The 14,567-nt window shown below is 34.0% G+C and overlaps 1 protein-coding gene across 1 annotated transcript in view; it reads left to right on the top strand.

The window, feature by feature from the left end:
* The first annotated feature begins 3,779 nt into the window (after window positions 1–3,779).
* LOC109099463 (beta-arrestin-1) overlaps window positions 3,780–14,567 on the top strand; it is a 37,457-nt gene continuing 26,669 nt past the window's right edge. The window contains exon 1 of the mRNA XM_042770880.1: window positions 3,780–4,374. Coding sequence (XP_042626814.1) covers window positions 4,355–4,374 — 20 coding nt within the window. The 5' untranslated portion in view covers window positions 3,780–4,354. The remainder of the gene's footprint in view (window positions 4,375–14,567) is intronic.

The raw sequence follows: 14,567 nt of genomic DNA, 5'->3' as shown, positions 1-14,567 counted from the left end.
CATTTAAAAAAAATATGCATTATTGTTCAAAATTGTGGGGTCAGTGTATATATATATTTGATATGAATGCTTATATTCAGCAAATTGATCAAAAGTGACATGGAAAAAGATAAGTGCTTTTCTTTTGAACTTTCTATTCATCAAAGAATCCTGAAAAAATGTACTTCCACAAAACTGTCAATAAGAAATATTTATTAGCAGAAGACTGCAGTAATTGGCTGCTGAAAATTCAGCTTTGCATAACAGGAATAAATACCATTTAAAATAAAATAAATAAAAATAGAAAACTGTTATTTCAAATTGTAATAATATTTTATTATTATTTATAAATGAATTTTATATATATATATATATATATATATATATATATATATATATATATATATATATTTTATTTTTTTATTTTTATTAATTAAACGCAGCCTTGGTGAGCAGAAGAGACTGACCCCAAACGTTTGAATGCTAGTGTATATATTTCAAGATGTCTTAGATAAAAATCTTGGGACCATTATGATGTATTTGATCATCATATTGATCCATTTCTAGATCACTAATGAAATGTACTCAAGCAAATTTGTGACATCATCATTATGATAATAATTAAAGGGATACTCCATCCCAAAATGAAAATTTTGTCATTAATCACTTACCCACATGTCGTTCCAAACCTGTAAAAGCTTTGTTCGTCTTCGGAACACAATTTCAGATATTTTGGATGAAAACAGGGAGGCTTGAGATTGTCCCATAGACTGCCAAATAAATAACAGTGTCAAGGTCCAGGAAAGTATTAAAAACATCGTCAGAATAGTCCATCTGCCATCAGTGATTCAACCTTTAACATTATGAAGTGACGAGAATACTTTTGTACACGAAGAAAAACAAAAATAATGACTTTATTCAACAATTCCTCTCCTCTGTGTCTCTCCAAATCAGCGTAGCGCCATTTTGACAAATCTGAGCAGTATGCAGATGGCGTACGCTCTTCTGTGTCAGAGAGGAATTGTTGAATAAAGTTGTTATTTTTGTTTTCTTCATGTACAAAAAGTATTCTCGTCGCTTCATAACGTTACGGTTGAATCACTGATGGCAGATGGACTATTCTGATGATGCTTTTCATACTTTCCTGGGCCTTAACGAACGAAGCTTTTACGGGTTTGCAACGACATGGGGGTAAGTGATTAATGACAAAATTTTCATTTTGGGATGGAGTAACCCTTTAATATCCCATTCTGAACAGCAATCTTAAGGTTTTGCTCAAACGGGATGATCCCATGTTGCTTGAGTGCTGCTGTCATTAAAAGAAAAGGGAGACCGACACACCAAATATTCTGTTTGTTGATTTTTAAATTTAGATTTTCACTCAAATTGTTAAGCCAATCATTTGTAATAATAATAAAAAAATAATTTATTAATTTAGAAAAAAGCTAAATGCAGTATTTTCACTAGTGGTCTGAGATATTTAGACCCCACTGTATGTTGTTAATCACTGCCTCAGTGCTCAGTTCTACTGGACTGACTCCAGTAATTTATTATAAAAAGGGACTTGAGTGTTTTAAAAATGAATGAGAGGAGGCCTTGCTCTCCACCACACTCTTTAGTGCTGCCATAGAGACCCAGTATGCTCACTGCTAAACTGCGCTCAGATTAGCATTTAAAAGGGCCCTGTGTCTGATGAGAAGCACAGCGCACCGCTCTGACTGACTTTGAAGACCCTCATTACTGTCATCAGAGATCGCACGAGTCCAGCTAATGCACGTGATTTGATCTGCTGTGTTCGTTTGCATGTTAATTATAGGTTAGATGGGGCAGTCTAAACGCCCATCTTATGCTTGTCAGCCGTTGGACCACGGAGATGTAATATAGAGTCTAGAATATTTATTAACTTAAAGCCATATGTGCTAGTTGCTATGATGACGTGTGTGCCACAGTATTGTAACTTAATGAAATATAGAAAAGAGTGAATGTCAGTAAAAAGAACATGTCCAGATCAGCACAAAATCAAAATAAAAATGTATATTTATAAGATTATAAATTTTGTTATAAAAGTTACATTTATAAGAAATTATATTTTAATTATTTTAGATTAATATTAGCATAAAGTCAGTACAACAAATTCTATCATGATTAAAACTTTAAATGTTAAAAATACATATAAAATATATTTGTTTTATATGTTTGTATTATGGTAACAAGTGAGATTTTTCCCCATGCAATAATGAGAATTAGAAAATCTTAATTTTCATAAAAAGATACAAAAAAAATATTTTAAATATGTTTAAAGGTTTGCTAAACAGACCTTGGAATGTTTTTCATGATCTTCTTGAAATGCTCTGGTTAAGTAAATCAAAGCCACTTCATGATATTAAGTAACAGAAAAACATCTTTTTGACAAGAAAAAAAAAAAGAAACAAAAACTATTAGACATTTTGGTTTACATTAAATAATTGATGTACAATTAGTTTCAACAGCAAATTTCTTCATGCATACAGGTGGCACTACATGGAGCAACAGATTTGAGGTTAGATTTATTTGACCGTAAAAGTGCTGTTCTATTTTTAGAGGAAAGGATGCATTTTCTTTTTTAATCATATTGTTACTGAGCAAAACTCTGCCTTTCCAAATGTGGATTGTTCTTAAAGTAGCACAATTATCAAGGGACCAGCTGTATATCGGTTAACAACATTCATTTGTGTAATGTTTTTTTTTTTTTTTTTTTTTTGAACTGTTATACATATTGTCTTTGTTTTATGTGACCAGAAAAGAAATATACCAAGCAAAACTGCAGAGTAAGGACCAAAAGTGAATTTGATGATAAAGTCTGTTGTTTACATAGGAAATAATAATAATAAAAAAAGAGCAAATAGGTATTAGTCCATGCTTATCTTTGTTCTTAACAGGAACTTTCCATGAATAGGGTAGGTCCTGTCATGATATAGTTTTAAACCTTAATTTAAGTAATTTTGTTGTTTTCTACATTAAATGATTGTTAAAATTTAAATATTAAAAATAAAATTCATTTATTAAATAAAATTAAATAATAATCCCAGAATGGGTAACATGGTTGTAAATACTGTAACAGGATTGGAAATCTGTCACTCTGTATAGATTTTAGCTAGATTGAAACCAAAATGTTCGTTTTTAGTTGTGATAAGCTTGTATTTCCCATAAAATGAAGAGTTTTTATTTTCATTTGTTTTAATTTATTTATTTTTTTATAGTAACTTTAATGAATGCTTGATGTACTAGCATTTTTTCATCCTGGGATTTTAGGTTAAAACTTTTATTTGTGTCTATTAAAAAGTAATGGGACACCAATTCTGTATCCTGTTTGTGAGAACATTCATGAATGTATTTTAAAACGTCACATGTTTTGTCATTACAGTTTGAAGCAGTTACGTAATGTACTATGGTTATTGCTGTCATGTCTTATTTTTTGTGGTTTTTAAGTACAGTATCATTAATAAGCATCTTGATGTTTATTTCTTGGAATTCTCTGCAGTGACTTTATATATATATATATATATATATATATATATATATATATATATATATATATATATTAATATATATATATCTATCTGATACATGCTAGAAATACTAAAATATCAGGGATGCTTTTCAGTTAATAAAATCATCTTAAACCCAGATGATGGCTGATTGATATGTTTTATCCAAGCCAGGATTGATTTTATTGCTTTGGGAGTTTAGAACTGTAATGTGACACCTCTTTAAATAAATGATGTCAATGTCAAGACGTAAATAAGGCTTCGCCCGACAGTGCGCGCGCTGCTTTCACAGCCTCTGCGCGATGATGGCGAGCTGAGAAATCTGCTCCGCTTTGGAGAATATCATCACCCACTCACCTCAGCACCCGCACACATACCCTCACACACACATCCAGAGAGGAGGGGAGAGAGAGAGACGGCGGAAGAGCTCTGCTAGATAGTGTGGATAGCAAACGGAAGCTTCTTAAGCCGTAGGATTTTTCAAACTGCGTTTACTATTCATTACATTCCCACCTGAAGGACCCCTAAAGCCGAGCGGCGCAGGAAAGCAGCGAGGAATCACCGGCTTCTGCTTGTTTTATGTCGGCAGCGCGGGGTTTGTCTGTTGGCAAGCGGCTGTGGAGATGCTCCTGTAATTGGATTCATCTGGAAAGCGCTCAAACCGCGAGGAGAGCTGCTTAAGTGACAGCGGCTCTCTATAACGCAGCGTAGTAAATTCTCTTTCTTTCAGCCTGCCTCTTCATCTTTCTTTTTCCTGCGCTCAGCTCCATCTCCCTCTCTTTTCTCGGCAACCCTCTCTCATCTTGTTCCCACAGCAGAAGAGTTTCTGTCGCACGCAGATCCTCGCGATGGGTGATAAAGGCACGAGGTAAGCCGTGTGTTTCAGATGGACTATCTGGTTCGAGAAAACATTTGCATTTTTATTGTTGTTATTATTATTCTGTAGCTTATGTTCTAGGTGTAATTGATCATTTGCATCACAGTGGCTCAGTCAGTATTGCATCCCAGTGCGCATTAAGTTTAAGTAAATGGATGAGATGTCCGAGGTCTTCAGCATAAGTTCATCATTTAAACTGTATTTAGGTCAGTTGAAAACACAGGACAGGAAAGTGAAGGGAGAGAGTGGGACACAGGCTGGATTTGACCCTGCCCTCAGCACATGCTGCACTACAAACAGTGTGCTAAATGGACAATTAGCTAGCCTATATGGATAGTTGCATTTTTTTTTTATCCCCTCCTCTATGTGACCCGATGAGAAACAGACCTGCAAGCCATCAGGAACCCCTGCGTAAATATATCCCGTTTGTTTAATCTGGTATTCATTTGCTTCAGTTCTCTCTAGGAAGGCTTTAGAGGGTGGTGGAGGCTTTGGCATCACACTGCTTTGGCATAGCGGCATTTCCATTGATATTTGACATTTCACACAAGAGCACATTTGACCAGGACATTCAAAACTCTCAGCAGGACTGTGAATCAGTTCAGCGCTCAACACACACAGCTTTATGACATGATTGAACAGCTCACTCTTCAAAATCATCTACACCCTTAAAAGTAAAGGTTCTTTATGAGCATCTATGGTTCCTTGAAGAACCTTTAGCATCCGTGAAAACTTTAGTTCTTCATGGTGGGGAAAAAAAAGGTTCAAATATCGCTCTTTCTTAAAGAGACACTTTGTTACCATGCGTCTTATCATTGAGCTAGTGCCCCTTATTTTTATTATATATTTTTAAGCATATTACTGTTTATTCTGGTCAATAATTACCCACTTTAATGAATATTTCACGAAAATGAAAATTCTGACATAATTTTGTTAATATTTTTTACACATTTTGTTTCAAATCCTTACGACTTTCTTTATATTTGTGACACTAAAACATTGCTTTCTTGATAGTTATTTCTACATAAATATATATACACACACTATAAGTGTTTCTATAGAATGTATCGTGCAGATCTTTTAATAAGACAAAAGACATGATATAACAAATACATAGTCCAAAGTTTTAATTATCTTTGATTGCAACGATATGAAATGTTCCAATGCAGAGTGTCACAAAAGTGCTTAATCATATTCTGGGCACGATTCACTTTTAAAGCAGCATCACTTATAGTCACATGGAACCTTGTTCCATAATGAGAGTGTCATTTTGTTCTCTCATCTAACAGACACCCGATTATGAGTACTTCACCATTCAGAATCACCAATGAACTCCAGCAAAATACATTCCATTTAAAAAAAAAGCACAGGCCTTTATGGTCAGCTTAAGCAAGAGAGAATGGGAATGTTGGAACATCTTGGAGAGAGTTTTACTGTGCTGACTTGTAATTGATCGCAATATGCTGCTTGAATGCTGAATAATGAACGACGTGACAGACACAATCTCACGACAGTTCATAATTAGTGAATTAGGTGGCAAATTTTTACTGTATGAATTCATACAATCTCATTTGTATGTTTTCTGCTTATGCTTCAGTGATGGTTATGTTTAGGGTGGGGTTAGAGGTGAACCTTCATGCTTTTTTTCTTTTTCTTATTGTACATTTTTGTATGATTCACTTTGTACGAATTCACTGTTTCCCTTTTTTTTATTTTTTTATTTTTTTAAGCTAACAACCATAATGTACAGAACCGTATTGGATCGGTCCCATCAGACCGAAAAAAGGTCCAGATTGGACTGATATGATAGCGTATCAGATCGGCCCATCCCTAGAAGTAATGTGATACACATAAACATGTAAATCTCAGAGAACAGTGGAATAGCTGTGCTCAATAATATCTTGTTTATTTGCTAACAATTCTTAAACATCTTTCAAAGATGTAATGACATGACTCTCGCAACAGTTGGAAATGACAGTGATTAGTCCTTCTTGAAAGTGCTTATTGTGACAGATTAGGAATTCTTGGTTATGACATTATTTTTCATGGCAGACTGGTAAATACCTGTAAGCTCTAAACCCCAACAGATTGGAGCTTGGCATTTTGAGAAAGCACAGCCTGTTTTGTGTGCACTATGCTTTAGATGACGAGCCATCTGGATCTTCTCATGACAAAACCTACAGTAATATATTTGCAAGAAGTGCATCTTCCATTCCTCATCAAATATATACATGAGCATTTACTCATCAAAAATGACTTTTCTCTGTTATTATTTCTGTTTACACCATTTCTTTATAAGATATTACTAAGACAACATTTTCTGTTAATACTTTACAGTAAAGTTCAATCAGTTAGCATTAGCTGTGTTACATATCAAACTAACAGTAATACAGAGTATAATGATAAAAATAATAATTAAAAAATACTCTGATTTGTTACAGCCAAATTAATTTTATTAGTATGAGTATTTTTCTTCTTCAAATTATATTTATTTCGTGGTACCTTACATTTTGATTTAATATTAATCAAAAATATATATTTCTTTTCCCAAAGAAAAAAAGCAATTAAAGACCATACACTCTTATTTTATATTTTTTTTAGACATAAGCCGAAATGTTACTTAATTTAGGTTAAGAATTTTTGTCTTTTACAGCTCAATTTTACCATAAACAAAAGCTAAATTAACTATAATATGAAAGTAGAATTTTCACTTAAGATAAAAAAAGTTTTGTCAACTTTTTAATTTGAATTATTGGGTGAGCTATCCCTTTGATGTTTATTATGATATTTGTGTAATGCACTTTAAATGAAGGACAAGGTCGTTCCACTTTTTAAAAATGATTAGTATACCAATACATTTCAAGTTGTACAAATCAGTAATAAATTTGTTAATGTATAATGAGTGAACATGTCCTATATGAATCGTTGTGAACCCCAAGTTAGGAATTATGCTTGTTATTTTTCGCATATTTATTCATACAGTACTTGCTTTGTTTGAGTTCACCTTGATAGGTCACCTAATGCTGAGATCCTAATGATGTGTTACTGGCTAGAGGCCAATGTTGGAGTAACCAGGATGACCTATTTACAGTCCCTATATTAAAACTGACAAAGAAAGAAAGAAAATAAGAGTTAATCACATCATAATGTAGAAATGGAAGGCCCATGAACCCATCAACAAAAGGCATGTGAAGTCACCAATGTCCCTATACAGTATGTCAATTCTTTGACAGTAAGAGCCAAGCACTGTATGAACTAAATCATGTTCATGAAAGAATTAAATTTGCTTGTGCTCTTTTAAAGGTTTCATGAAGTTCTTACAACCCACTAAAAATCAATGGACTTACATTATCAGCCCTGTTTTACTTTTGAACTGACACCCTATTATACTAGGCCTCAGGCCTGACTGGCAGTTGAAGTTTTGGTATGATCACATTTTTTTTGCAAAAATAAAAATTCATTTTTTCACACTTAATCTGATTTACGATGGTATCAGGTTATCAGCACTGATGTGCTTTTTAAAATTCAGAGTTGATTTCTGAGTTTCCGGTGAAGTAAGTTTAAAATCTTTATAGTTTTTAATGGTTTATCGTTACTTAAAGTGCTTTTTAGTTCAAAAGCCTACAATTGTTCTGTTATGGATCTACTGTGCAGTGATTTCAGGATTGGCGTCCTACTTGTGCTGCCCACACTTACAATCTATTAAGTGTTCAGTGTGATCCATTGTTCATTTTGAATGATTTTTATGCTTTTGCGTTTAGCGTTTTTGTGTGATTATCACAGAGCTCTTCAGTACCTTCTGAATTCTCCTGCCAATCTGAATCTCCCTTGATGCGTATGGCCACTTGAATCACAGTTTCAGTGTCTAGGATGAGTTGTGCGTGATCCATTAAGAGGCAGCTGTAAGCAAATTCAATTTATATATAATCCAATAATAGATGGCACGTCTTTAAACCTATAATGCTTTTGTTGGTGTCATTTTTGTATGTTGCACTTCTTCATGGCGAATAACACTTAAACTCCTATATTGTACCTGATAAGTGACTTAATCTTAAATATCATATCACAATTAATATTTGGCATGACTACTCAAGCCTTAACAAACAAATTAATTGTATTAAAAAAGCAGCAAACAGATATTTGATTATATCAGACAGCTCTCTCCATGAAGGCTGGGAGTTGAGCTTTAAAGCTGCATTTCATCCACCCCTAACCAAAGCTCACAAATAGAAATGTTTACAGTGGGTGTAGTAATACATTTTCAAAGGTTTTTATTGCTTAAATAACAATCCCTAAGTTCATTCAGTCATAAAGTTGTAAGCACAATCAATGCAACAAAAAACACACCATTTAGTATTTTGTCACACAACAGTGTCAGACAGGCAATGCCTTACTGCCTGTGAACAGTCTTCAGACACAACAGAATGACTGACACAAATTTATCATCAAATGTGTCAAACTGCTGGATATATTCCATTGATCTTTTGACCTGCATGACATGAGGAAGCCATTAAATTCGTCATATGCCAGGAAACATCAAGTTTGTGGTCTGTGTGCTTTTCCCTCAGCTGAAACACAAACATATTGCACACAGGTCTTGCTCCCAGAATTCAGGTGTGTTTCGTGTTGGACACGAGCTAAACGTCAAGTCTTTACATTAAAATGTTATGTAATGTATGGTGGAATTAATATTAGTAATTTGAACTGAAAACGATGTTAAAACTCCCTGTTATGTAATTAACTGTACTATAAATTATCCTTTGGTTAAAAATTATTTAACAAGACGTGTAAATGTAGTAAAATATATAATTTGTAAAAAAAAGTATACTTCTTATTTATAATTTACAACTATTGTCTTAAGACAAAACATGTAATTACCAAAAAGTAAAAAAGAAGAATTGCAAGAATTATTAATGTGTTATTTTTAGCTTTATTTGATATTTTGAACTGTTAAAGTGTTTTGAATGTTTAATTGTTTAGTTGTTTAGTATATTGTTAAAATTTGTGGTTTAGGTTTTTAGGATATATGCAATATAAAATACAAAAAAAAAAAAAAAAAAGTTATAATTTACAGCTAATAAGACAAAACATGCACTTACCAAAACAAATTAAAACTTATTTTATTAAGCACAGAAGAAGATATTTAGAAGAATCTGGTAATTAGTTGACGGTAGCCATTGACTTCCATAGTACTTTTTCCATAAGATGAAACTCAGTGGCTACCATCTAATTTTTGGTTACCCTCATTCTTCAAAATATCTTTTGTGTTCAGCAGAAGAAAGAAATTCATACAGGTTTGGAATCATTTACTGGGCAGGTAAATGATGACAGAATGTTCAGTTTTGGGTGAATGACCCCTTTAAAATGTACCATTAACAATCACAGTCTGTAATCTCTGTTTGTTACAGTAAAACTCTAGCAATCACAGCTGCCAGTTTTTTATAGTGTACATCGTATATCATTTCAGTCCATGTTTTACTTCCAGATTAAATTGCAGATTTTAGATGCACTAATAAATACATTTTATTTGATGATTAGCATAAGCACCTCCATTCACTTGATATAAAGGATGGGAGTTGTTTGCCTATGAATGAGTGGAGGTGGCGAGGGGAGAGGCTTCGCTCTCAGCCCACCATCTGAACGGGCACGACAGCTGTTTGTTAAGAGCACTGACTTCATTTATTGATTCGGCCTGAAAGCCTCTGACATAACCGTGAGCAAAATCTATTGCCACAGCAAGATAGTCTCAAGCAGCTGCCAATAAACTGGTTGTCTTCCCCTGTCTTTTGTCCTGTTGTTCTCTTTTTTCATGGGCCGCGAGAGAATGGCTTTCTCTTCTTTAAAATCTGATTAGCTATTTTAATGAGCACAACTCACTAAAGCAGAGGTTAATCAGTGATCGTCTTGATCTGCTGATCTCTCTCTCAGCTGTGGCAACTTCGATTTACCTGCAAAGAATGATGTAAATGACATTATCCAGGAACAGGGCACAAAATAGGGTCTGAAACAAAAATAAAAAGTCATTTTCTTTTTCAGCAGTGATCAGCGAGGTACTTAACCTTCAGAAAATGTTAATTATCAATTTCAGGACGTCAGAAGGTTGTTTACAATTTTATTTGTTTAATTATTCAACTGTGTGTATGTGTGTTTATTTACAATTACAAAAATAATTTTCAGAGTGTGTGTATATAGATTCAAGAATTAGCATTTTTGTATATACATATATAATATTTATATTTGAAAAATACAACAACCTGTGTACAAATTGCCAAAATGCAATAAAATTGATTTATCTGCCTGTCCACCATGATGCAAAAAGGGTCCATTTTATTTTTTTATTTTATTTTATTTTTCAGCAACCAGGTTGCATGCAAAATGTGAGAGACAATTCAACATTACATTTTTGATCAATTAAATTAGTTCATTAAAATTAGTTTTTAGAGTTAAAAGTGAATTTTTGGAATTAAAATAAATTTAGCAGTTTTTCAGTAGGCTATTATTAATGTTACAGTCGAGAAGGTCAAGACAAGCGAGGCAGTACAAAGTGCCAAATAGTGTGAGACAGCTTCTTGCTGTGCTGTAGACCTGAAAACATGCTAGTCTATTTATTCATGGACCGTGGTCAGTCTGTATTGTTAGGATGGTGTGCAAGCGTTTTCTACACTTTCCTCCTTGAGGGAATGGATACTGATGTCCATATAGTCAATGAAGACTTACGTGCGTAAGACCGACAGAAGCAAGCATGGCAGTCATGCTTAGCGTGCTAAACAGAGAGCGCCTGTCATCTATCCTTTCCGCTTCCTCCCGCAGTCAACCCCCACCTGCCTCGATCCCACCCATGCTCTTTGTTCCTGGGCCGCACATCCTGTGTCTTCAGATGCTGGGGACTAGAGCCTGGGCTGAAGAGGATGCAGTTGAACACAGATTTAACCTGTTCTTAGACGCAGTGAAAATGCAGAATGCGTGGATAAACGTACAGCTTGTGTTTGAACTTTAAGCCAGTGCTTGATGCTATTTAAGTAATGATCTTAGTTGTGAAAAAGACAATTCACTGTACAGTAGTGCAGGGGTGTCCAGTCTTACTTTTGCTCCAACCAACTCTAACACACTTAACTAGATGTTTCTAGTGCGTCTGAAGACCTTGATTAGCTAGTTCATGTGTTTAATTAGGGTTGGAGCTGAACTCTGCAGGACAGTAGCCTCCAGGAACAGGTTTGGACAGCCCTGATAGTGTACAGTATATACATTGTCATCACATGAACACACTGGTTCCTGGTAAACTGGCAAGTACTTCCTTGACAAAATTTTACATTCTGTCAACCAGGTACTCTGTTATAAGCCGAGTGATGAGCAAAATGGACAATGTTTAGTGAACAGTGACTTCAATTTCTGTCTGTTCCTCATATAATGCTATTTTATGGCTTGAGTTACATTTATGATACATTTAATCATCATTTCTGATTTATAGCATACGTCCCCATTAACTCTCATTTTATAGACAAGAGGAAAAGAATGCTCAACCTCTTCATTTGCGTTTGAAGGAGGAGGTAAATGATGACAGAATTTTCACTTTTGGGTGAATTATTACTTAACTAGTCAGCATTCAGAATAATTCTATAAAACCAGTGAAGTCTTTCAGAACATGCTACCCTCAGAGAGAGAACACATTAACTAGTTTAGTCTGAACAAGGTCAAAATTATTAACTTAGTTAACTACACCGGTAGCCAGCCCTGCTGCTTTAGCTTAAGAGTACAGTAAAGATTGCATATTCTCTTGCATGCACCATATTTAAAAATTCATACATACACTTTGAAATCACTTACTGTATGTTCCCTGGCTATTAAAACTTAGAGTGAGAAAGCACATTATGGGCTGAAAGCTTCCTGGTGCCTCTCAGGTTTAATTTCATGAAGCCTTTGTCTGTGACATGTTTATGTTAACACACAATCTAATGCTTTCAGGAAATGCCAGGTGTCTATATATGGCCAAATCAGCTGTTGTAGAGCTGTGGTGGGTACAGAATTGAATACAGCTTTCTATAAAATAACATGGATAAGATTAAAATAATATTTAGGTAATCACAAATCTGAGAACCTTTCTCAAAGCTCAACAGTTATTCATATTCTCTGAATCAGGTTTGGACTCATGGTTATGTAAATGAAAACTATAATCTCTCAGTCTGAAGTCTTTGTGTAAATTCTATTAAAATGGTTAATCACTGAAAAAATATATAGTTTTGGATGCGTCTCAAAATGTCTTTCCTTCTGCCTTCACGGGTGAAGAGTCTAATCTGGCTTATTCGAATGCCGCTAAATGTAGGTCAGAGATACTGCTGCCAGTATTTGGTTATTTATTCTGAGAAAAGATTGAATACTTATGACTCCATGTGATGAAGTCTACTGTGCAGTGTTTCTGTTACCCAAAAGTTTGACATAAATCATGTTGTAATTGCCTGGCTTTTGCCAGAATCTGCATTATGTGGTTGTAGGGGGCATTTTCGGACGCTGTGTCCCCTTTGCCAAACCACCACAATGTTACATTTCACCAACATTTACACTTTTATTAATATGATAATATAATAATCGCAGGGATTAAAGCAAAAAAAAAAAATAATAAAAAAATCCTGAGCCTGTACTTTTTTTCACGGGGGCTGGGGGTTGTGGGGGCAGACACATAAATGGTTATATGGCGAACAACAAAAAAAAAAGAAAATGAGTTTCCTTGAAACTAACTAGTAACGTATCTGCCATTGTCATTAGCCCTTTACAGGCTCAGACTACAGATTATGGTGGGATATTTGAAACAGCAATAACAAGAAAGGTTACTCACTACAATATGGTGCAAACACATGTAACATTTAGGATGCTTTTGCTAACAAGTTTTCAATTCAAGTTTATTTGTATAACGTTTTTTTACGATACAAATCATTGCAAAGCAACTTTACAGAAAATTAAAGGGATACTCCACCCCAAAATGAATATTTTGTCATTAATCACTTACCCCCATGTCGTTCTAAACAAGTAAAAGCTCCGTTCGTCTTCGGAACACAATTTAAGATATTTTGGTTGAAAACCTTGAGGCCTGTGAATGTCCCATAGACTGCCAAGTAAATTACAGTGTCAAGGTCCATAAAAGGTATGAAAGTCGTCGTCAGAATACTCCATCTGCCATCAGACGTGCAATCTGGGTTATATGAAATGACGGTAACACTTTTTATAAGCGAAGAAAACAAAAACTTTATTCAACAATTCCTTTGTCAACGGTCTCCTCTTTGTCTCTCCATATCACTGTATGCTGTGTATGCTCTTCTTCATCATCTGCGCCACAAGGATGTGCTGTTTCTACATGTATTTAGCTTTGATTTGAAAGAAAACAGTGCATCCTTGTGGCACGGATGATACAGACGATACATTTACTGCTGATAAATGAGATCACTTTCCATTTAAATAAACAAAGTTTTGCTGGTTAGCTTTGTCCTTGACAGGGTATAGATGACCTACAATCTAAAACATTAAAATTTCTGAAATTGTTTTGTTCAAAAGAAATAATGGTAAATTAAATACTAGGAAATTAATATAAAATAGGAAATATACAAAGACAAAAGTTCAGTTCAATTAACCACAACTCAAATTAACAACGACAAAAACATTAAAATGGTCCAAGAGGTTTTGTATAAATAGTGTTAGTTAATATTCCAGGACTTTAAAGTAATTTTTCTGGTATTTTGGTTTTTAATTTTTTTTGTTTGATCTCACTTATCAATAAATATTGTTATTATCTTTCAAATTCTAATAAATAAACTAATAAAACAAAATGGTACAAATGAAGTGCAGCACATGCAAAGAATGCAATGACTGTGGGAGCTTTAACATTTGAAAGGATACTATGGCAAAGTTATCGTTTTCCTTATTCAAAATTATATATATTTTTTTCAAGAATATTTTATTGTTGTGATGAATGATGGATGTTTTGTAATATTGTTGGATTATTATTATTTATCACGCTAATAGACACTAGGGGTGTGACAATACACTTAGTTCACAAGGTGAGACAAAATACAGATATTTGGTTCACTAGAACGAGACAATGTTTTATTAATATTAATATATTAATATTAATATTAATATTTGTATTTTAATCACAAAAAGTATAACAATACAGTTGTATTTTGAAATGTTTTAAC

Source organism: Cyprinus carpio, chromosome A15 (assembly GCF_018340385.1).
Source record: "Cyprinus carpio isolate SPL01 chromosome A15, ASM1834038v1, whole genome shotgun sequence".
Taxonomy (NCBI): Eukaryota; Metazoa; Chordata; class Actinopteri; order Cypriniformes; family Cyprinidae; genus Cyprinus; species Cyprinus carpio.
This window is presented reverse-complemented; position numbering and strand designations above follow the sequence as displayed.